The sequence below is a fragment of the Buteo buteo genome, chromosome 16 (assembly GCF_964188355.1).
Source record: "Buteo buteo chromosome 16, bButBut1.hap1.1, whole genome shotgun sequence".
In the NCBI taxonomy this organism is placed as follows: Eukaryota; Metazoa; Chordata; class Aves; order Accipitriformes; family Accipitridae; genus Buteo; species Buteo buteo.
Genome location: NC_134186.1, coordinates 24585310 through 24609811, shown reverse-complemented (window position 1 = coordinate 24609811; position 24502 = coordinate 24585310). Strand labels below are relative to the sequence as shown.

At 37.1% G+C, this 24502-nt stretch overlaps 1 protein-coding gene across 2 annotated transcripts in view; it reads right to left on the bottom strand.

Annotated features, from left to right (window-relative positions):
* Window positions 1-4606: 4606 nt before the first annotated feature.
* CCDC34 (coiled-coil domain containing 34) overlaps window positions 4607-24502 on the bottom strand; it is a 29810-nt gene continuing 9914 nt past the window's right edge. For both annotated transcript variants that reach the window (XM_075048216.1, XM_075048215.1), the window contains 4 exons: window positions 22039-22146; window positions 8518-8676; window positions 6742-6883; window positions 4607-5107 (listed from right to left, as the gene is read on the bottom strand). In XM_075048216.1, the coding sequence (XP_074904317.1) occupies window positions 4893-5107; window positions 6742-6883; window positions 8518-8676; window positions 22039-22146 (624 nt within the window). In that variant the 3' untranslated portion in view covers window positions 4607-4892. The remainder of the gene's footprint in view (window positions 5108-6741; window positions 6884-8517; window positions 8677-22038; window positions 22147-24502) is intronic.

Below are 24502 nucleotides of genomic sequence, written 5' to 3'. Positions count from 1 at the left end.
AGGGCCTCACCTTAAAGCTGCTGTTTCAGGGGTTGTAAGTCCACTTAAAGCCGGCTGTCTCCAAATGAAACATTGTTCTGACTCTGAAGACAGGATAAAGCTTTCCACAGAAAATTTGGTGGAGGAAAAATAACACTATCTTTGGTTGGGAGAAAAAACAGAATGATGGCTGTAGATATTTATTAGTATTTTCTAAAATCTCTAAACCAGAATTCCAGTAAGTACTCAGTCTGATTATTCTGGCTGAGGCATCTGAAAGAAAACTACTAGACTTCAACATTTACTGCTATATTCCCATTCCTGAACGAAATACACATTGAAGATTTATTTAGCCCTTCACCCTGGGTGCAGACATGCGATCCTGAAGGACAACTCTATTTGGATCAGCACAGGAACCCCTGTTAAATTGCCATTTGTCACTCTTCAACAGAAATCTCGTCAATGATGTGTCACAGCAGAATCGAGCCAGAGATTCTTTCTTACTCTGCTAATATAAATGCCATCAATATCTGTCTTCATATGACAGGCTATTTTATGTCACTACAAGCAAATAAATGCTAACCCAAATACAAAGTCTTAAATATACACTCAGATAATTATGTCAACACACCTTACCGGTGGCCACATGCTATTTCAGAAAAACTTTTAGAGGAAATACTAACATGATAGTATATAACTCTTCAACTAAACCAGAGTCCAAAGAGACCTCTGTAAACTAATCCAAAATTAATCATTTAAATTACAGTAAAATGCTGTCCCTTCATCTAAACACTAATGAGCTTCTGGTAGCATACACAATTGTCAAACTTCTGACTCTCGTAAGACATCTCCACAGGGCAAGGTCAGCTGGAGAGATTAACAACTAATCCATTAATCCACTAGTTTCATACCAATCCATCGTGGAGGTCCTTATAGAGAAAGCCGGGCACAGAGTTCTACATCTTGAAGATAATGTGCAGACTATTTCTGTGAAGCCCGTGTTCTCCTACTTAACAGAAACACAGTTTGACACTCTGCACATTTTATGGAGTCCAGAGTTCTCCTAAGTGTATATAGTAAAATTAATATCAAATAAACGCACAGAAGAGAATAGTGCATGAGCCATTAAAATTACTTTCTGCCTTTAAAAAAAAAAACAAAAGAGCAAATCTGCAGCAAACCCAAAGCTTTACATACTTTAAACTATAAACTATAAACAGCATTAAGAGAACATTCTAGTAAGTCACAGCGGTGGCCTTGCTAGGAGTTTTTATTGTCTTTAATGAGAGCTACCTTACATATCTTTGTTTTATTTACATATTAGAATAAATAGGAAAATAAACTGTTAAATAAATACAGAATTAAAAATTAACAGTTTTTACTCCGCATGCCCTATGACAAATATTAGACTGCAGAAAGTCAGGCACTCTTAGCAGACATTCATTAACTAATATAATGATAACCCATGTTGCATATGACATATTTATAAATGTTTGGCACTTGATTTACACACTGTTACAGAAGTAAGAAGAACAGACCCATCAGGGACACTGTGGAGTCTGGGTATCTTAGTGATAGTAGAAGTGAAATGCATCAGATCAGCTTTTGCACCCACCGTACATGATAAATTGATGAATATACTCATATACACTCATACTAGCTTTTGTCTATTTTGTCAGCTTAAATGATGCACCTTCAAGTATTAAAATGAGCTTACACTTGTACTTAAATGTGTCGTACACAGCAGTCCCAATTTTAGTTGGTTTTAGCCACTACTATAATAAAATTATAGAATTGAATTAAAGAAGATTCATACATTGCTCTTTAAATCATTTTTTTCTTTTCCTTGTGATGAAGAATAGCTTTACGTTCAAGACTTTACATTTTACAGTGTAAAATGAAAAATTAAACTCAATTGTATAATGTCCTTTGCACTGCTTTAACAATAGGCGAACATGAAGTACTTTGTGAAAGTCTAAATATGTGAGACTTCACGCTAATTCATATCATAAATTACTGACAAACACAAACCCAATAATCTATTAACTACTGTAAGATGTTGCAGTCTTGTTAGTATTTGGCATTATCTAGAAAGAACAGTCATAGGCATATTGTATAAACTGATTCACTCAAGGTAAGGGTACAAGTAATGTTTTAAGTATAAACTTGACGTGAGATAGTTTAGTATTTTTCATGATTTGCTCTGAAGAAATTTAAATTATTAGGATTAGAAGCAGAATCAATACATTGGACTACTTATGTGCCAGAATGTGCCTTAGTGTTTTTTTTACCATTTAAATTTTATAATATGTAATATACTTTATAATATTGTGTCATTTTTAAAGGATAACAATGTATTTCTTAAAGTGATACAACTATGATAACAGGAAAAAGTCTTACTTCTTTCTGCTTTCTCCTTTTCACCACTGATCACAGAATTGCTGAGATTGGAAGGCACCTCTGGAAATCATCTAGTCCGACTGCCTTGTTCAAAACAGGGCCAACTAGAGCAGGTTGCTCAGGGTTGTGTCCGGTAAGGTTTTGAGTATCTCCAAGGATGGAGACTCCGCAACATCTCTGGGCAACCTGTTCCAGTGTTTGATCACTCTCACCTTAAAAACTTCTGTCTCATACTTAAATGGAATTTCCTGTATTTTAGTTTGTGCCCATTGCCTCTTCTCATGTCACTGGGCGCTACTGGGAAGGGTCTGCTCTGTCTTTCTCTCTCCACCCATCAGGTATTTACAGACATTGGCAAGATGTCCCCAGAGCTTTCTCTCCTCCGTGATGAACAGTCCCAGCTTTCTCAGCTTCTCTTTGTCCGTCAGATCCTCCAATCCCTTAATCATCTTTGTGGCCCTTCACTGAGCTTGCTCCAGTATGTCCATGTCACGCTTTTATTGGGTTGCCCAGGACTGACCATAGCGCTCCAGATGTGGCCTCCACCAGTGCTGAGTACAGGGGAAGGATCGCTTCCCTCAACTTGCTGGCCAACGCTCTTTCTCCTGCAGCCAGCAGCCTGCTGGCCACCTTTGCCGCATCCATCGCCTTTCTAGGTGACTGAGGTGAGGCTGACTGGCCTGTAGTTCTCCAGACCCACCTCCTTGAAGACGAGTTGACATTTGCTTTCTTCTAGCCCTCAGGAACCTCCCCTGATCACCACGACTTCTCAAAGATAATTGAGAGTGCCCTTACAATGGTATTTGCTATGTCCCTCAGCATTCACAGCTGCACCCCATCAGATCCCATAGACCCATGTATGTCCAGTTTGTTTAGATATTCCCTAAACTGATCCTCCACCACCAAGGTTGCCTCCCTTGCTCCAGATTTTCCCACTGGACTCTGGGACCTGTGATTGCTGAGGTCAATCAGCAGATTGCCAGAAAAAAAAAAAAAAAAGAAAAAAAAAAAAGAGTGAAGAAGGCATCAAGTACCTTGGCCTTTTCTATGTCCATTTTCACAAAGCCCCCACCCATGTGGCAGTGGGCCCACATTTGTCTTAATTTCCTTTTGCTGACAAAATACCCACAGAAGCCCTTCTTGTTGCCCTTCACATCCCTTGCTAGTTTCAACTCCAGATAGGCTTTGGCTTTCCTAATCCCATCCCTGCGCACTTGGAAAGTGTTTCTATATTCCACCAGGGTCACCTGTTCCTGCTGCGCCCTCTTGCATGCTTCCTTTTTCTATTTCATTTTAGTCAGGGGTTCCTTCTTAATCTATGCAGGCTTTCTGCCACTTCTGCTTGACTTTCTGCTCATTGGGATGGACCATCCTTGAGCTTGGAGGAAGCAATCCTTGAAAATCACCAGCTCTCCTGGACCTCTCTTTTCTCCATGACCATATTCCATGGGATTTTTCCAAGCAAGTTCCTGAACAGGACAAAATCTGCTCTCCTGAGTTTCAGGGTTGTGATCCTGCTATTTGTTCCCTCCTCTCGGGATCCTGAACTCCACCATCCTATGGTCACTGCAGGCAAAGCTGCCCCCAACCTTCACATCCCTGACCAGGTCTCCCTCGTTTGTACATCAGGTCCAGCAAAGAGCTTCCCCTTGTCAGCTCCTTACCGGCTGTGTCAGGAAGTTCAGGAAGTTACCAATGCTCTCCAGAAACTCCCTTGACTGTTCGTGCTCTGCTGTGTTGCCCTTCCAGCAGATTTCAGGGTGGTTCACGTCTCCCTATGAGACCAGGGTCTGCAAGCATAAGGCTTCTTCTGACTGCCTGAAGAATACCACACAGTTCTTCCTGGTCAGGTGGTCTGTAGCACATGCCCACCACAACATTGCCCACCTCACTCTCCCTTTTTAATCTTAACTCATTAGGTCTCAGCTAATCATCGGCAAAACTTCAGGCGTTTCTCCTGCTCTCTCCCCACCTCACCGTCCAGCCTATGCTTCCTAAAGAGCCTGCATCCATCCACTGCAGCACTCCAGCGATGTAAACTATCCCACCTACATCTCTGCGATCCCAAAGACATCATAGCCCTGCAACTGCATGCAGGCCTTGAATTCCTTCTGCATTAAGCCAAGAATTGTCTTAAAGTCTGTTTTAATTAGCACCTTTAAAATAACCCAGTAATACTGTCACCCAAAAGAATAATCACATACAGAAAAGAACTCCAACAACAAAAGAGGAGAAAAGGAAGAAACAATCTGTGTGTTTTATTGGTATTGACATACAGTTCCATTACAATTAGCTAAATATGACTTTTTTTTTCTTTTTGCTCTTTTTTTACTAAAATGCAACATATAAAAAAAACATATAAAAACGCTGGTTGGTCAGCTATAAATACAAAGCCTGTTCACAAAAAACAAACAAACAAACAAAAGCAGCCTGTTTTGGACATATAACTACATATAACTTTATATTTATGGCCCAGTTCACTCAAGATCATAAGAATAGTTTTGTTTTCTGTACTATAACTGCTTTCTGCACAAGGATCCAATACAAGGGTTGGTTTTGGGCTTATAAATTACTCTAGGTGAAGATACATGTGACTGACAAGATACAGGTCTCTTACTCTTCTTCATGGTAAGAACACCATCTTCCTTCGGAGGAGGCACATTTATAGGTTTCCAAGGAATGGGGTTACAATATGCTGGAGCTGGATACAAATTTCCATCAGCACACCCTAAAACATTTAGAAAATACACATAACTAAAAAGGAATATTTACACTACAAGCTTTACAATGCAAGCAGTTATAATAATCATCTGGACTAACAAAGACACAACAGTGTCTTCAGAGGAAGACAGCATAGGCACATCACATAATTTAAATGATTCAAAGTAATAAATCTTCCACCTTTTTTTTTTTTTAAACCAATAAATGGCACATTGTTCATCTCTATTTAAAATAATAAGCAGGTCAAATGCTGTGTAACATTCAGAATGCTCAGTCCTTTGTATACTTAAAAGCTGTAAATGTCTATGAATTGGATCCGTTGCATTATTCCAAAACATTCATAAATAAAACTTCCTGTCACCACGTATGCAAAGCTCACATATTTTTCCATCTTTGCTTAACTGTTATTCTTCATTTTATTGAGGAGAAAAATACACTAATTATCCACATATACATTAATAATCTGCAATTAATAACCTACGGCCCATAAAGCAATATCAGAAAAACTAAAATGCAACAGAAGGAACATGTTGCTCTATCAGTCATTTGTCTGTAGTGAAATTTCAGTGCATACATCATGTGGCTGGGTAAAACAAAGCCTGTAATATATTCTATTGCATGAATACAACTGAGTAGAGACATATTTTTCAAAAATCACTTAAAAGAAGTGATTGCAGCTGTGGGGAAATAATGAAGGTCCAAAACAAAACATGAAGGCAAAGTGTATCCCCATCTATAAACAGATGTAAGCAAACGAGCAAAGGTTGTTCACCTGCTTTATACATTTTCTTAAACATTTAGAGCCTGGAACTTAGGTTCTAAAATATTTTCTGTTGCGAATTCAAATAACAACAATGATTTTAATTATATAAAAAATAAAGGCAAAAGTATATATGTATTTTTAAAGAAAATTTAATTAAGCACTCAAATGTAAAAATGCAATGCTATTTCTTACTGCTCTTCTGCTTTTGTACCATGAGGGATGACGAAAAAACCAAAAATAAAGTGAGACTCACAAAACACCACACTATCAACAGCATTCTCTTTAACACTTCCCTTTAAAACAAAAAAGGAATAGAATTACAGAAGCCAAGAAGGTGTGATGCAAGTGTAAAGCTAAATGGAAAGGAAATCTTAGCTTGGAACACAGGTTAATTGCCACATCTCCTTTTTCAGACAGGACTTCTGTCAGCCTCTTATTAATCTTTGCATCTGAAAAAACCCCCTCTTTTCTAAGGGGGATTCAGGTGCGATAAGGTGGCAAACAGCTCCTGTAACATGAACACTAACTTTACAAGGATGCCAGCATAACTGATTTGCTTCAAAGGAACCAGTGATTGGCTCTCGTGATTCCTATGCCTGATAAGGAAAATGAGATCAAAATCAGTTATAATTTGGTATGCCATATTATTCTCTCAAATAACATCAATTTTCTCCCAAATAACATGAAGGGCTACAAAAAATGCACAATGGGTCTCAGAGTAAAAGCTTCTCTGACTTATACCATATGAGTTATTCATTCCCATGTGCCAAAATGAAATACTGGATGAAAATCTTAAACAGGCTTCATTTCACATTAAACGATTAGAGGGAAGGAACCACAAACCTAAGTAACTACATTTGTGTAGCAGAAGTACAAACCTGTAGACTTCCCACGTGGGAAGCCATAACCATTTAAAACAGGGCGTGGTTTATTTCTAGCATTATGTAGCCATTCCTTAAAGATCTTCTCTGATCTTGCTTTCTTCTCCTGTAGTTCAGCTTCCCTTTCTTTTTCTTTTTCCTAGAAGTAAAAAAACCCCCAAACCTAAGGTATTTATAGACAAAGCCCTGTACAATAACTGCTGAATATATTTCAAATATGTTTTCAAATAGAAATACATTTTCCTGACCATAGAAAAGTTGCATTATTTTTTTATTTAAGTCGGGGGGTGGGAGTGGCAGAATCAACCTTTGCATTAATCCAGTGTTTCTCTGAGAAAAACCTCTCAGAAGATATTCTGAACATAATGGGGAGACGGCCAGGGCCCACTGTGCTGCAGTTAGCCTAAAGAGGCTATTGCATCTGGGACAACCATCCACTCTTCTCACTTACCCACATTCGTACAACCCTGTATCAGCCATGACTGGGTTGCCTCCAAGCCTGGAGCAGGCTTGGGGAACCATTAATCAGAAGTAAAACAGTGTGTTTAGGCATGGCGTTTGGATTTAAACTAAGTTTAATTGATACTGTGAACATGGCTTACAGGAATCTACAAAATGAAGAGGTGACTAAAAGAAGGCATATGGTTTAAATCTGTCTGATCACTTTCATTTTCTTGGGTTTCGAGGTCCTTCTACTGCGCATTTTAGAGGCTCAGCAGAGACACAGAATCAGTTTGCTAAGCAGAAAATAACCACCGCCAGTACAGAATATTTAAGTGTGTTTTAATGGGATGGGAAATTTTGAAAGACTGCAAAATTAAGGTCATTAAGACCTGAAAATTAATCTGATACAGCTTACAATATTTTAAAGTTAATCCAAAGAAATTATTATACGTACTCATGAAATACTTACAGATGTGTTCTGCACTTTAAGAACAACTGCTGTAATTATAGGAGGAATATAGATAAATTCTTCTCACCACAATCCTCCCCCACTTAGCTATGACAGTAGTGTAGTACTCCTATAATATCGCATATTCTACTGAAAAATTAGACTGTAATGTTAATTAAATTAAAATACAACTAATCAGCTTCACAGATAAGACTTCTGGTTATACATTTCATAGTTTTCAGGCATAATCATTACCAATATGTGATGTTTGAGAGGAATTCTGGATGATTCCTGCAAGTGTAGCCTTGTTAGAGTATTTGTTCTAGTGAGCGAGAGGACCTCAAAGCCTGTACTTTATGAAGCTTACAAGTAAGAAGTCTTCTGAAGCTCACTATAAAAATACATAGGTGATTAATTAATATGAAATAACATTAAAATCAGAACTTTTAGCATCAGATTATTACAGACAGATATGAAGAAAAATGCTTTTAATTAGAAATATGTGCAAGTATAATGATAATATAATGATAGCAGTGGTGCTGGGAGAAAAATGCCCAGAAGGCTGCCTATTTTCTGCCTGGGTCACCCTGCAACAGACTGAGTAATAAAGGTACACTGTGTCGTTTGCATTTCTCTTTCCCTTATCATATCACAATTGCAGTGGGTTTGCAAAGACTGTTAACAAAAACGTGTTAATACGCATCTTGCTTTGCTGACCACACCTCAATGTCTTCAGTGCACTAACATTACAACTTTTGAAAGTTTTTCTCATGTACAACATTGCCATTTGATAAATTCTAATCAATTCAATCAACCAATATATTTAATATAAATTACAAATCAGGTAACCCCATCCAAATAAATGATTAGTTGATTAATACCTTCTCTTTCTTCTTCTTTTCTGCCTCTTCAGCTCTCTTCTTCTTTAACCATTCTTTATACTTCTCTTCGGCCTTTTCTTGTAACTGCATTTTTTCTAGTTCCTTTGTGGCTTTTTCTGCCATTTCTTTGCTCAGCTTTCGTTCCCTTTCCCTTCTTTCCTACATTAAACAGATCAAAGAAACAGAACAGAAACTTTTCAGTATATTTCAATGGGCAATTCTTTTGAGGGATACAGTTAATTTTATTACATAATTACAAATGAAATTATCACAACCCTAAAAAACCATCATATTGGAAGATCTTTGAAGACAGAACCTATTCATCACTAGGTTCTAGATAAAATAGTTTTAAACATATAAACTTGTCAGAAAACATGATAAAGAAATTACTTTCAGCAGTCCTTATGCTATTAAGTTTACTACTCTGTTTTATTTATTCAGACTTTTTTTAAAACACTTCAGACACTTCTCAATATTTCTGGGAAAGAAATATATGTTGCAATTCTTGACAATAGTGTGTTAGTTTTACTTTTCAGTGAATCCAGAGCAAACTACAGTTCCAAATGGAAGTCAGGAAAACTGTCCCCTTCTAAGAGTCATTGAGATATGCAGATTGTTCAGCACACTTAAGCATAAATTAATATGAAAATAAGAAGTTCACATTAGAATCCAGCTCATATTTTGTGGTATTGCCTACATTTTTTATATTCTTTAGTTCATTTGTGTATGGATTTCTTCTATGAATCAATCCACACATTTCTCTGCTTCAAATGATGAAAGGGAAAATGAGAAAACACATTCTAGGGCAGGCAAAAAGTGGCAGCTGAGCGTGAAGTGAAATTGCTACCTGTGTAATTTGGAAGATACAACACACAGAGGTGTCATTCACTTCTACGTCTTTTCAGGGTGTGTGTATCTTAACGGTACAAAACAATGTTTTGGGGGACCATTCTCTAAGCTAACAAGCACATATTGATGGCCTTTTCTTGATCTGGAGAGGGAGGTATTTTCATTTGAAGACCAACAACAGCTCTCCCTTCCCTTCCCTGTAACCTTTATGAAATGACTGGGATTCTACTGATTCAGTACTACTTCTGCTTAGCTTGCTTAGCTCTGAAGAACCTGCATACACACATAGAGGCAAAAATCTTAACCAGACAAGCTGTGCACATGACTTGGAGAGGAGGCAGAAGACCTGAGATCAAACAGTTTCCAATTCATAGAAAAGAACTGCTGAATAAAATCTTTTTCTTTTAAGAAATCTTTTTTCTTGTATGGTCCCCTGCAAACTCCTCTTGAACAAAGATGTGTAGTTTAGCATGAACTGATGCTGGCTTAGAATTATTACAGTTGGCATTATGGATGTCAAATGCCTAGAACTACAGCTGCGAAGTATAATAAACTGGGTCTGTCTTCTTCATGGAAAAGAGGAAAACCACATTTACAAGAAGAACAGCAATATACTTCCCTTCCCATTTTACCTCTTATAAGCACAAAAAGGCAGAAAGTTAGCGCTCTGCTCTGCTCCCCCCATGGGCCCCTCCCCCCTTTTGTCCAGATTTATTGCACTTTTGGAAAATTCAGTTATGCATAAAGAAGCAGAAGCCGTAATACTGGAGCTGGAGACCAGCACAGTTCTTTCAGTCTGGTCTAAACAGGGAATCTGCTGGTTCAATCCTTGTCCTCCATACCAAAATCCACCAGTAATTCAATATAGTAGCATCATACAGAATAAAAATTTTAGCTTATATTGCCTTGCAAAACACTAACTCAATTCTGCCATTTATTGGATGAGATGACAAGTTGCAAAACCAGGGTAAATAAAGAGGAAATGCATTGCTTTCAGGTTAAAACATTTGCCAATTTTTTTTGTAAGACCTAGTACTGGATATTAAACGCTTTCATGTTTGAATCCTTATCCACACTACATGAAATTGTCTCGATAAAGAAATCAGTCTAAGCATAATCTTAGCTTACTCTTGGCATTGTTTCTCTGAGCATGTCGTAATGCTAAACTGCAGACTTCTTATCAGAAGAAACCAGTTTACAGAATTGTTCGAGTTAGTGTGTCCCTCTCTGTGTTTGCCAACACTAGAAGCATTACTACAATTTTAACATCAGCAGCTAAATTATGCATTAACTCTGGGGTATTTCCCCCCCCTTTTACAAGCTATACCTTATTAACTGTATTTACCATAATCTCCGAGGTGGATGTCTCTTCACCTAAACCACGATGATACTTTCAGTACCACTGTTTTGGTACACTCTTGACAAATATTCTAATCTGGGGACAAAGAGTTATTTGTGTACACACTGCACACAATTTCACAAAACAATTAGCTACTAACTATATTTTTTCCTTGGGTTTGGAATGTTGGGGTTTTTTTCATTTCACTTCTAATCCATTCTAGTGAACATCAGCTGAATCTGTTCTGCAATGTAGGGAAAAAGGTCAGATATGAATACACTCCAATTTCCATGCATATTCTGGAATGTAAAACTCCACAGAACTACAAAATAATGGAAGTCTTATTAATATGATTTCACAACAATGTTTGTAAGGCCTGTACATGTGATAAAACTATTTACAACCAAGACCAATGAAAAAAGAATTTCATTCTGGAAAAAAAAAAGAAGAAGTTGAGATTCTGAAATATTTTTGTACTACTGAAGAATGGAAACAAGGTCTTTCTTAACATTAAACAAACCCTTCCATGCTTAAATACATTAAAAAGGAAAAATAATCTATTTTTGGCAAATTATGCAGATCCTAAGTATCACCTGCCTGAAAAACAAATTACCAATTGTCTAAGCTTTTCCTCATTCTTCATCTAAAATTCATCTTAATCTCTTTTATTCAGAGCTTTTCCTCTGTTCCTTCATTACCAAATATTCCCCACATGCATCTCTCAACAACTCCTCTCTTGAGACAGTGATAGTCTGGGACACATAAAAAGCATTAATGTAGATGAGAGATATATGCTAAAACAGTGAGCTAAAACCATTGCTGAAGAAGGCTTACAAAGATTTCAAATCTTTTGTTGTTTGCTGGCTTATCTCTGTTGTACATGAAAGTTACAAAAGTAAGGATCTTTCAAAGCTACGGTCTTTAGCTAAGGGTCTTACCAAATAAAAAGCATGAAAATAAATATAGGAGAAAATGAAAAAAATGGGGCCCTTCCATACCTGAAGGAAATTGTTCAATAATGGACAACAATTATAAGCAGAAAATAAGACTAAAAACCTTTCTGAAGACTGTAATTAAAAGGCAGGGAAGCTTCTTAAATTATTATCTTTAATCGCAATACTTCAGATGAGTTTACCCACTATCTAGGCTGACCCAAAGTTAAATTAGCTCCTAATGTAAACAATGATATGCCATGCACACTACCATGAAAGCCACAACTATTGCTAAGTTTCACTTGCAGTGAGACATCCTTAAGACAGGAGAGTCCCTGCAGAATTGCAGGCTTGCAGCTGCCTAGATTATTCTGCAGACAAATCAGAAATGCTTCCTCCTTCTCTCATGCACAGAACAGCTTTTCGTTCATAAAGTTAGTGTACACCACATTCCCAGCTGCTTTAATAACCTGCTTCATGTCAAGTTCCTGTCACCCTGGCCTTCCCAGCTTCTCCCATCCTCATTACTTTCCCTTATACAACTTTATCAAAAACGCTAGGAATGTGCATATTAATGTACATGTTCTTCAATCCTCCCCTCACTCTCCCTCCACGTATATACAGGGGGATATACAGGAGGAGGGAAATTATACAATTTGTTTATGCTTGGTGTTGTCAGATTGGGTTTTAAAAATTCTCTTTGATCTTGTGTTCAAAACAGACGTGATCTATTCACTAAACCACTAGCAAATTTACATATACTTTAAAATATGATAAGACATATTACATAAATTAAGGTATTGATTGTAAAACATCCAGTTACTCATTGCAAGAAAGGCGTGTTTTCCCACCACCCCACCCAAGCACATTATTAAGGAGAAAGGATACAAATCTGGCCTGCGGGTTCACTGCTCTGGGCTGCGATCCTATCAAGCCTCGGAACCTAATGAAGCTTGGGCTAGGTCAGTACTTGGAAATCCCCCACCCAGAACAAATCCAGCTATCCCACAAAGCAGTGATGGTGACTCAGGAGGCAGCATGTGTCTCTCTGAGTCAGTACCAAACCAATGTCTCAACAGCAGAACTACTAACTTTTCAAGAAAAGTCAGACCTATGCATATGTGGAGAATTCTCAAAGGAATTTAAAATCTGGAGAAGCATCCCACTTCCTTCCTGACAGAAGGTAGACATATTAAATAATTTTCCAGGCAGAAAAAAGCCCAACTGACATCAAAACTGAGACGCTATATCCAACTGGAAGAAAATTAATAAAATATTTTCTGTATTTTCATAGAAATGATTAACTGAGAGGCTGGAAAGGGTAAAGTGCAAAGCTGCTTGCTGTTCTGCATTTTCTATGTCGAGTGTTGCTGAATAGAAACATTTCCAGATATTAATGTTGTGGTTTATATTTTTTAAGATACTTCTCACAGTAATCCTTTCCCATTTTCTGGTCTGCAGAATATGACAACATTTTTCTTTTTATAGATAACTGATGGTTCTATTTCGCGGCTGTTTGCTCTGACATCTTAGCTACCGTATTCTAGCATCATTTTATGCTGACTGATGGCAAAATATAGGAAAAGTCTACACTGCCAACATCAAAACATATATCCAAATTTCCTCATATATCCGCATAATAACCCTGAATGTCAATCACATTTAGCAGCCTCGGAAATCTGGGTTGTTCAGCCAATTGTTGTTATTTTCTTTTCAATTTAGCCCTATTACACAGCTCAGTCACCAAGCCTAGCCTGCAGAAATACTTCTTTAATGTCTCCAGAACTGGCATGTGAAAAGAACAAGAGGCTAGAAAGGAGGTCAGTGAAACAACACTGAGCTGCATTCGTCTACTGACAGGCAGGTTTACAACAATTTACTGCTCAAGTTCACACAAAGTCAATGCAGACCCCATTGCAGTCTAGTAGTTGGAGAATTGTAAGATGGTTACATGCATGGATCTTTCTCCCAAACTGTGTTTCTTTCATGTGGGTACTCAATATACGTGACGAACAGAAAGTCTTAGTGTACTTTGTCTCTGAACACTCTCAGGGTCTTCAGAAGAATGCAGACTCCACAAATGCTGCTGAAATACAGGAGTACTCATATCTTAATCATCTGCCACCCTGAATTCCTCCTCCACAAATCTATCTAAAACTCATTCTAACGCTAACTATGAGAAATTAGTTCATTCTACTTACAGAAATCTCAAGGTAAGTCTGGACACAATTAAGATTCAGGTACAACCTAAAACTATAAGCACAGTACCGGCCATGCAGAACCTCATAGAAAAGTTTTGTGTAAAGACACATCAACACTGTGCTAAAAAAAAAAAAGAGAGAGAGAGAGACTGTCTTGTAAAGTACTCCAGGTCTAGATGCTGAAAAACCCACAACATGCAGGAAAAAAACCCTCACGAAATTAAGCCCAGAGTTACAAAAAAGTTTAGATATGTAAAGACAGACTTGGGCACCTAAACAGAAAATTTAAATTCTTAAGTGATGTTGCTTCTCAAGGTTGAAGGTATTTATGCTAGATATTTAAGCTTCCCTCACAAATACATTTCTTGAAAGGGTTCAGTCTTCACAAATGCAAACACCTCAGCATCCCTTTCAAGTCTAAACTGTCAGCAAAAAACCATAGCACATCAGGCTCTATATAAAATGTAGCAGCAAACACAGCTTTGACTTAGAATAGCAGCTCAGCTGTTAGAACATTAACCTAGGACAGGGAAGATCCGGATTTCATTACCTCTCTCCCTGAGGGGATTCAGACTAACATGTCCCACTGTGGGGAGAAGACTCCATCTACCAGGCTGCAGGCCGGGATGACAGGATTCTCCACCCCTTCTGTTGAAGCGGTACCACTCCTCACAAAACAATTAAGAACTCATTGGATGAAAGAGAGCATGAGCGGGCATGACTTTTTAACTTGAAAGTCATGCTCAAGCTGCTAAACAATCTGTATTCTATATTAGCAGTGGTGAGATAAAGTATGCGTTAAACAAAATCTTTGGAGTAAGAGTTGAAATCTAAGTCTTTCTTCTGTGAGGAATCATGCAGCACGCCAAGAAAGGGAAGTCTGCTCCAAGAACATTGTCATTCATTATTTTATAGTGTGTTGGTTCTAAGCGTTCATATTTCTTACTGCTTTTTCCTTCTTATAAAGATTATCAGCCAATAGCAAAGGACATCATAAGAACAAAATTTTCAATGAAAAAGCATCAAAAGAGAATTTTCCCATCCTGTACCTGCTTTCCATTAAAATTATATTTTTCCATAAGTAACGGGGACTTACTGAAAGAAAAAATGAACAAAAAGTTGAACAAAGTTCTGTGATTAACGCCCGCTTTGCTCATATTTAAAGAAAAAATAAAAAGTGATGCCTTATTCTCTATTCAACAATGCAGAAAGTATTTGAAAAGCTACAGTCAAATTAACATTGGTATTAGAATAATTAGTTTTTCCAATGTAAAATGTGTAGCTTCACTACTTGTGCTCTTACAACTTTGCTAGATATCACATTAATAAAGCATAAAGTATTATATGCAAGTTAAAGACTAAAGACAACATGAGTTTCATAATTACAGTTGTCTGGGGATGCAAGCATTCCGCTTTTGAGATTTCAGTTATTGTTGCAAATATATGTATTACATATATGCACTGGGGTTTGGCTGGGATGGAGTTAATTTTCTTCATAGCAGCTTCTGTGGTGCTGTTTTGGATCTGTGACCAAAACAGTGCTGATAACACAACAGTGGTTTAGTTATTGCTGAGCAGTGCTTACACAGCTTCAAGGCCTTTTCTGTTTCTCACTGCCCTGACAGCAAGTAGGCTGGGGGTGCACGAGAAGCTTGGAGGGGACACAGTTGGGAGAGGTGACCCCAACTAACCCAAGGGGTATCCCGTGCCACATGATGCATTGCTCAGCAATAAAAGCTGGGGAAAGAAGGAGGAAGCAGGGGGACGTTAGGAGTTACGGATTTTGTCTTCCCAAGTAACCCTTATGGGAGATGAAGCCCTGTTTCTCTGGAGATGGCTGAACACCTGCCTGCCGATGGGAAGTAGTGAATGAACTCCTTATTTTGCTTTGCTTGTGCGCATGGCTTTTGCTTTATCTATTAAACTGTCTTTATCTCAACCCACGAGTTTTCTTACTTTTAGTCTTCCCATTCTCTTCCCCATCCCACTGTGGGGGAGTGAGAGAGCGGCTGCGTGGGGCTTAGCTGCCTATCGGGGCTAACCCACAACAATATATAAATATTTATATGTACATATATGCATATACATTAATTGAATACTCTAGATAATTCTAAGTTCATATTCTATTGGCATTCCAAGAATGAAGTAGTTTTGCAGAGTCAGTAAAGGTGAATTAAATATGATTGGACAATACCATATTAAATAGAGTGCAGAGGATAGACTGCACTGTATCAGTGTTAATATTTTAAATATTTAATCAAAAAGCCGTTGTCATTAGGCCTGACCTTTAATCCTAATAGTTTCTTCAGCATCAATTCATAAGAGGTTCTGACTGTTATGACAACGTTCTAAAGAATTAACGGTCACATCAGTTTACAGACACTTTACAATTTATGCATCCACAGTGCATTTCTCAAAGCCTTGGGACTTTGATTTGAAGGCAATTAATCAGGACTTCAGCAATTACATGTACCTTACTTAAGTGTTCAATCCCATACTTATTGATAGGAATGAGACTCCACAGCTTGGGATCAAAAGTTCATGTAAAACAGGAAAAGAAAAAGAAACCTGCTACTGTCAACAAGCTTCCTACTCTACAGTAAAACATTAGGAAGTAACTCATAATATAACTGGGGTTCTTCAGATACAGTCTTCTAAACACAGCAGTCTTGATAGGTGGGCAAGTCTTAAACCCAAATTATGCTTACAAACTATAAAGGCAGGGGCTGGGCCCCCATTTACATGAACATAACAACGTTTCACGTGAGGTGAAATAAAGGTCATAAAGGTCCACAGTCAAAACCATCCTCAGTTCTTTAGAGAAATACCAGTAAGGGGACACAGAATAAGGAAGAAAGGGAGTCTGGGAAAACAAAGGTTTTATAAACCAAACTGTAAAAAGGAGTTCTCCTTACTGCACCTCATGCCTGGGAGATGAGGCTGTCAGGGTAAAGCCTTCTTCCTGGAAGAAGGCTACATATGTCTTGAATTAATTAACTCAAGGGCAAATGAGGGCAAAAAACCAAAGTGGCTTCAGACAGCAGCTTACATATTTTCCAAAAGAGAAGAGAAGCTTTTCACTAGCATCTCCAGAAACTTCCACTGAATAGAACACAATAAATTATCAGACAGTAGAACCAGTGCCTGGTCACACTGTGAAAGAACTCGGAACTGAACCACACTGGACAAATTCTGAATAGTGGTGGTCTTCAAAGGAAACACTAAAAAAGAAAGTATGAGTGAGTGATCAACTCTGAACATCTATGACCTCACCTATCACTTTTTTTTTTTTTGCATGTTTTATACCCAGCCAGAGTTTTGTCATCACATATTAATCCATCAGATTTAGACAAGAGAGAAAAATCCTTGGAAGGAACCAGAAATAGGATTCCCAAATATTTTTAAGATATTAAGCAGTACTTTTATTTTCGTTCTTAAACTGTTATTTACCCAGGTCTGTAAACAGACTTGGTATCACCTACAGCCTGCTAAGCCAGTCACAAAACCTTTATTTGTTGAGCAAGAACACATTTGATTTGATAAAAGACAAGTCACAAAGATGCCACTATGGAGAGGAGATTTTCAAAATATATCACACATGTAGTTCCCCCGATCCAAATAATTCCAAGACAGAGTTGGGGGGTGGGGGGTGGGGGTGGGGGGAGAGGAGGTGAGGGTGTTGTTGGTTGCTGTTTGGTTTTTTTAAACTTACTCGGTGGAGAAAATGACTGAAGTTAACTAGTCTGTTCAGCATCTACAGGGAGTCAGCATATAAAGATGAAACGATAAGACTTTGAAGGCCTCTTTTTTTTTAATGATAAATTCTAGCCATTCTTTACCTCTTGGTTTTACTTTCAATAAAAAACGTAATTCTACTAAGAATGGGTCCTTTCTTTGCCCTTTAAATACTTCTTTCTGTCTGTACATGAGTGCTGTGTACTAGTTCAGAATGGTTCCATAAACAGTTCAGGTTTTGTGCTTACTTAGCATATCAGCATATTAAACTACATATTTACACTAAACAGATCCAACTTTTAAGAAAACATTCAGGTACAAAATCATCGTAGACAATGTCAGAAGGAGCTACATATAAATGGCTTTTCAAAATCAGTCCAGTACTGAAAATTTTACAGTCTAACGTTTTAGAAATTTTTCAAAGGTTTAATCTAAATCCTAGTGTTTTAAAAGTATGAGTTTAGTCCTGACTACTGCCTCTTGTATAGTTCTTGAATTTGAACAGAAGAATCACATATTTTCAAAGAACTTGGAAGAATGCGGAGAGTCAGTGAAATCAGGTAATTTTTCCCTAAAGGAAAAATACCTTTTTTCCCTGAAGCAATAAAGAACTATTAGAAGGATATTAATAGTTTTTCAAGATTTTACTGACAAAATAGAAAATAACAGTGAAAAAACCAGCTTACTTATTAATGTGAAAAAGTAGGCAAGTGAGCTTTCTATGGGATCTTTATGTATACACATATGGGAGTATATATAACAAAAGCAGTGGCTGACTTTCAAAACAGCACCATAAGTAAGAAAAAGTTCATAGACTCAATAAAAATTTGAATTGATTTAGGAGCCAATACAACTACATAAATATATACCTACCTTATCCCAGCTTAGAAGTAGCTCAGGTTCTACATTACTTCACCAAAATACATCTTTGTACTTAAAATTTAATAAAATTTATACTTGGCATAATGAATTATAATAAGCTTTCAACAGAGCTACACCGTTTCAATCCAAAATAAACGATACTTATATGGTCAATTTCACCTCTTAATAGCTTTACTCCTCCACATAATGTTAACAGATTTACCCATTTGTGGTTAGTGTAACTTTAAAATAAAAAGAAAAAAAGAAAAAAACACATTAAGTGCCAGAATGAACAACATGGAGAAAGTAAGCTTTCACAAGCATTAATTCTAACCTGAAGAAATGAGACAGTAGTTAGTTTTCAATACCTATTTAAGATTTAGTTCTATGATAAGATTGGGATCGAAGACATCAATTCCTTTCTTTTTAAACTTCACAGTTCCGCTACGCGTTGCCTCACAGAACTCCTTACCAAACTGGAGTCTAAATACAACAATTAGCAATCAAGCAAACATTTTAACATACCAGAAGGATTAAGACAGATTCTAATGGCTTTGCTGATCTATGTCCAGTTCTGCATACCATTCAAATCAAGGCTACTTTAATAACGAAAACATGACACCGAACACCAACTTTGCTTGCTCAGCATTTATAATCACACCCCCCTCATTTTTATCACTAAATCTAACAGTAAATCAGAAATAAAAGTTTTAGTTACATACAAAGTCATGTTGGGTTCAAGTAAATTTTCTTCTGGAATCAAAAGCATGTTTGGAGATATTTTAGAGTTAAAATATTTTGGTTAATACTTCTGCTATTTATTAAAAACAGAGCTCTATTACATCTAAACCAAAACAAGTCAAACAGACAATTTACTGTTTGTCCACAAATGACTCAACCTTAGGAGAGAGTGAAAGTAAGACTATTTTTGTCCAGCAGAGATCTAGTATCTTACCGAAAATTCTAAAGGCATTAGTAGAACCAGGATAGCGCCTGACAGTTGATTTTATTAAGCTTTTAATTCCTAGTGAGCTGCAAAATTTTGCCATATTTGCATAAACATATTTGACAGCTTAGAATGTTCTTTGATACCTCATATCTCAACATAGTACTTCTAGTTCATTTACAACCTTTAAAATCACAAAAGCTATTTACATAGAAGGATAATAAACGGTTATGATACCTTTATTTTCAAAAATAGTTTAACTCAAAATGATTGGAAGCATAAAAAAAAATTCACAGCATATAGTTTTAAATATATATTAAGCAATAAAAAATGAAACTGCCAGTGAACAGAAATAGTGCTCAAGCTTTTCTTCCTAACCTGACCCTAAAGGACTATATTTACCAGTCAGAGCATCACAATGGACATTGCCATGCAACAAAATACAAGAAAACTGGCTTGGCATACAGAAAAACAGCAGAATTCTTTTATGCACATACAAACGTTCTACTTCTGATATAAATGTATCTCACATTCACGGTATGGAGATTTTTCCAGCAGTATCTCCTGGTGCTGGATGCTCAAGATGAAGAAAAAAAAGTTTCATGCACGCTCAACCATCCCTTACTTCCTTTGTCAGTACATTTATTCAGCAATGGGAAAGGATACAGACTTGTGGACATCACAGAGGTAACATCCCCAAAAGTACTGCCTCCTGTCAAGTAAAGCATTTTGTGCAGTCTACACACAGGGGCTCAGAATCACTAGCTGGATACAAAAAAGGGGCGTGCTTAATGCATATTTCAGTGAAGAATACTGCGAGTTTTCCCTCAAGGAGCATCTTTTGATGCTTCTAGGAGGAAATGAAGTGAGCTTTCCCTAATATGAGATGTATACATGCTCCCCAAGAAAATCACAGCAACTGTCAGTGCTCATGAATCTAACCTTAAACTTCGTGTGAAATCTTCATGCAATTCTAAACACCTTCTTAGTCACTGAATTGACATATTTATCCTTCAGTCTGTGTCCAGATCCACAGATAATCTTGTGGAAACTTGAAGTGTTAAAGATCTATGCAGCACAAATGTTAATATCTTAAAGACAGCTAAGCTTTTAAGTTCAGTTTGTTCTTGATTTGAGTGTGGTTTACAGAAAAGACTAGCCAATGAATCATCCGATTTAAATGAAAATCAGATTACTTTTGGTAAAAGCTTGGGACATGGCCTAAAGATGACCTTATCCTTTCAAAATATAATACGATAAAGTCCAGACACAAATATGTTTCTTCCCCTGTCCTCTGGGCTGATGTGAATACCATAAAAAAGACCTCCTATTCCCACTGACAATAGAAAAGAAGTAGTTAATCAGTAAATCGACAAAGGTCTTTGGAAGACCCAAACAGGCAGAAGTTTACAGAAGTCGAAGGGGGAGGGGGAAGAGGCGGGAGGAGGAAGAACAAGAATTTTCACTGTTTTGAACTGAACAATTTTAACAGGCAGCCCAAACTCTTTCAAGCCAATGGTTACAGAAACATATTATTTAATTTGCATTTTAGAAGAGGAAAATGGCATTGTTTGTGCTGAATAATAAATCTTCAACTTTTTACTGTGTACTTTAATAAGGGAGGACCCTTTCTACATCATAAAAAATGCTTAGAGCAGGATTGGTTTGGGGGTGGGTTTATGCCAATCATCCAGTTAGCATTGAGACTAAGAGTAATTAGGTTAGATCCAAACTCATGTTATTCTAGTGGTTATAGATTGAATCTGAAAAAAGAGTTCTGAAATGGTGAAATGTATAAGGTCTGGATATCTAGCCCAGCTAGTGCCATTGTATTCAATTTTCATCTGATTTTATTCAGAACCAGAAGTACAGAACGGTAAGCAACTGGTATTGCTACAGACCGTAAGACAATGAATGCATGTGCCCACAAACTACCAGGGGCTGAACAAGCCCAAGCCTTCCAAACGTTCCCATTTTTGCCACCCAGTACACATGCTTGTTTTGTGTGACACTGAGCCGTACAGTGCCCTGTGGAGGTCAGGATTCCGTCTGCTTCTGACTCTGGACTTAGGCATCCCTCTCAAGAGAGCTTAAAAAAATTTTTGATCCCACTCAGAAATGACTTTTTGGATGAAGGAATTCCCAATTGCTAACTGTGGTCTACTGAGAATTTCCTGAATCTGGCCTCACACCTCAATTATCCCTCTAAACTCTACCATACTATTTGCCTGTCCACAATGGTACTTAACTAAATCCTTCTTCTGGCTCTACTTGGTGTACAAGACATTGCAGACAGTTAAGATGTACACTTTACCCAAAATGCTTGGGCATTGAACCTAGGAAGTCAGAAAGAGTAGGGTATACTGAAGATCAGAACCCCAGCTATAATTAGCAGAAAGCTACTGCACAAGATGTAGGTCAATTATCAGTTACCTGACTACTCAGAAAACAAATCTCTTTACACTTTATGGAAAAAAAAATAAATCAGTCTTGGAAAAGTGTTTTAACTGTGTTGGCATGGTTTTATAATTTTCAATTAAAACAGCCATTCATTCAGCAAACTAAAAACATGGTTTTCCAAACAGTCTAAGTAAATTTTACATAGGTTTACTTAAGCATGGTATGTGCTAGAATATTTGCAGTCAAGGCAATATTTACCTCTTCTCTTTTTTTTTGGACCCATTCCTTGTGCTTCTCTTCAGCTATCCTTTTCCTCCTTTCACATTCTTGCCTTTGCTTCATCTTCTCAAGCTGTATATTCATTTCCTAATTAAAGAAAAAGTATACATCTTAAATCTGTGGTGACCATCTACACCAGTACACTCAATACTGGAAATAGTGCTGCAGTTAAAACAATGTAAGCATTAGATTTTGAAATTTTTTCTTCGTTAAGATTTTGGAAAAGATGGATGACAGTCAATACAGAAATATTATGAAATACAATCAATGGAAATGTGTAATTTTTAGAATATGAACTCGAAACATGTATTTTAATTAGGCTTTAGAAACAACTCAACATAACAAATCACTCCTCAGCTTATTTAAACGCCCTTTCAGTCAGTAGAATCTTAATTTGCAGCAGTACTTTTCTACAACACTTAAAATTTACATGGTGTACTGCTCTGCATTCAGGAAGGCATCAAAAACCAAGTGAAATATTACTCACTTGTGATGTTTAGTACCAGAAGTACAGAAACCTTAGGGCTTAACCCAAAGCTTATTAAACCAAAATTACTGCAGATTTTAGCAAACTTTGAACCAGGAGCTTTGTTTTGAAGGCAACAGAAGAAATTCTGAAGTATTTTATCTTTATAGGACATACAGTATATGTGCAATCACTTCTCTCTCTCCAAGGAAATGAATCGATAAAGGAAAAACATGACTAAGATGACAATTTGAGATGCCTAGCTTCTCTAACAGTAGCATTAGCACAAAGTGCTATTTTTCAATGAAAATTCATACCTTCAAACACAGATGGAATTACTTCCATGAAACTGATTTTATGGTCCTTACACTGCAGTCAGTTTCAGAGAGAACCCCCTCTTCTTATAACTTTGAATTTGAATTTATTAAGTCCTCAAGAAAAAATAGGAGCTTACAGAAAGCTCAGAGAAAACACTCACAACACAGACATAGTTTGAAAATATAGTTGTTGCTATATTGAGGGCAAAGTTACAGCAACTAACACCTCCTTTGACTTCTAAGACATCTGTAGTGCAGGGTTCCTGGTTTCTGTAAAAGGTGATGGCACTCTAAGGACCTCAGAAGACCCCATCCACTATCCAATCAAAATGTTTATCCACATTTCCGACATTTAGGGAAGACTTGGTGCTGATGTCAGCAAAATATCTGGGACTTCACAGTTGTTTCTTAGGATATCAGTTTAGAATACTTTTTATATGCAAATATAGTAATACATTTTTATATCACAATCACATACTTCGTTCTCTTCTGCCATCTTACAAAAAGGTTAATTGTATTTTTTCCCCTGATATAATGAGTTGCCTACATTGCAGTTTAACACCTAATATTCTCAAAATCTTACAAATTAAAAATAAAACACTATTCCACCAATTTCTACACAGCTTTAAGTAATGCTTGTCCTATGACTGCTCCTAATATATATTTAAGAGACATCTTCTAGATTACATTTACTACTGTATAAATGCTATTGTGTGATACACAAGAATAAATTGCTTTGGTTCCTCATCAAGACCATGTGAGAAGTCCATACACAAACCACATTTTCTACATGACACCAGAAACTACTTTGGCTCCTTTTTTGTACTTAAAAATCAAAATAGGGAGATGACCACCAAACTGGAATCTAAAGGGGAAGTCATGAAATGTGTGGTGCGTATTAATGGATCAGAACACATTCCTCAAGTTTAACAAACTATTTTGGTGTTATGCTGACCTCTAAAAGACTGTTCCAGAACCTTCCAGGAGTGGCTGTTTTATAAAAAAACTAAGGTAGCCCACATAAAACAGCTGTATGTTATATTCACTTTACAGATAAAGCAAATCACAGAAAGGTTAGGACATTGCTCAAGGTCAAACAGTAAATCAGTAACTAAAGTGAGAAATGATGTAACTTTGATGTGATTGTTCTAACCACTACCCAATACTTACAATTTGATCTTAAACAGTATGATTTAATCAACTGCAACTACAAATATATTAATCAAGAAAAGATATAATGCTCTCACTTAACTCTGCCCCAGTATTCCAGAACTGTTCATTTGCAAGGGGGCAAAAGATAGAAGGAGGGAAAAATAATGCTGGGACAGGGAAACCTATCCTGGGAAAGGACACCAAACAGTTGTATAATTACACACTAAGTGTGTAACAACATGGTGCCTCATATCTAACCAAGTAGTTTGGCATACTTATACCCAGTACACGCCCTGTCGTGTTTTACTACCTACATGCAGGCGTAGGTACCCATGATGAAAATCAAGGTACCAATTATATAAATAAGTTTTAATCCTTTAAACTTGAACCATCACCTGACAGTTGGATAAGCAAAATATTATACAGCACCACTTCAATGAAGCATAACATTTAGCAAAAGAGAATGCATGTAGCATGAATCATGTCAGCATTATCAAACACAAACACT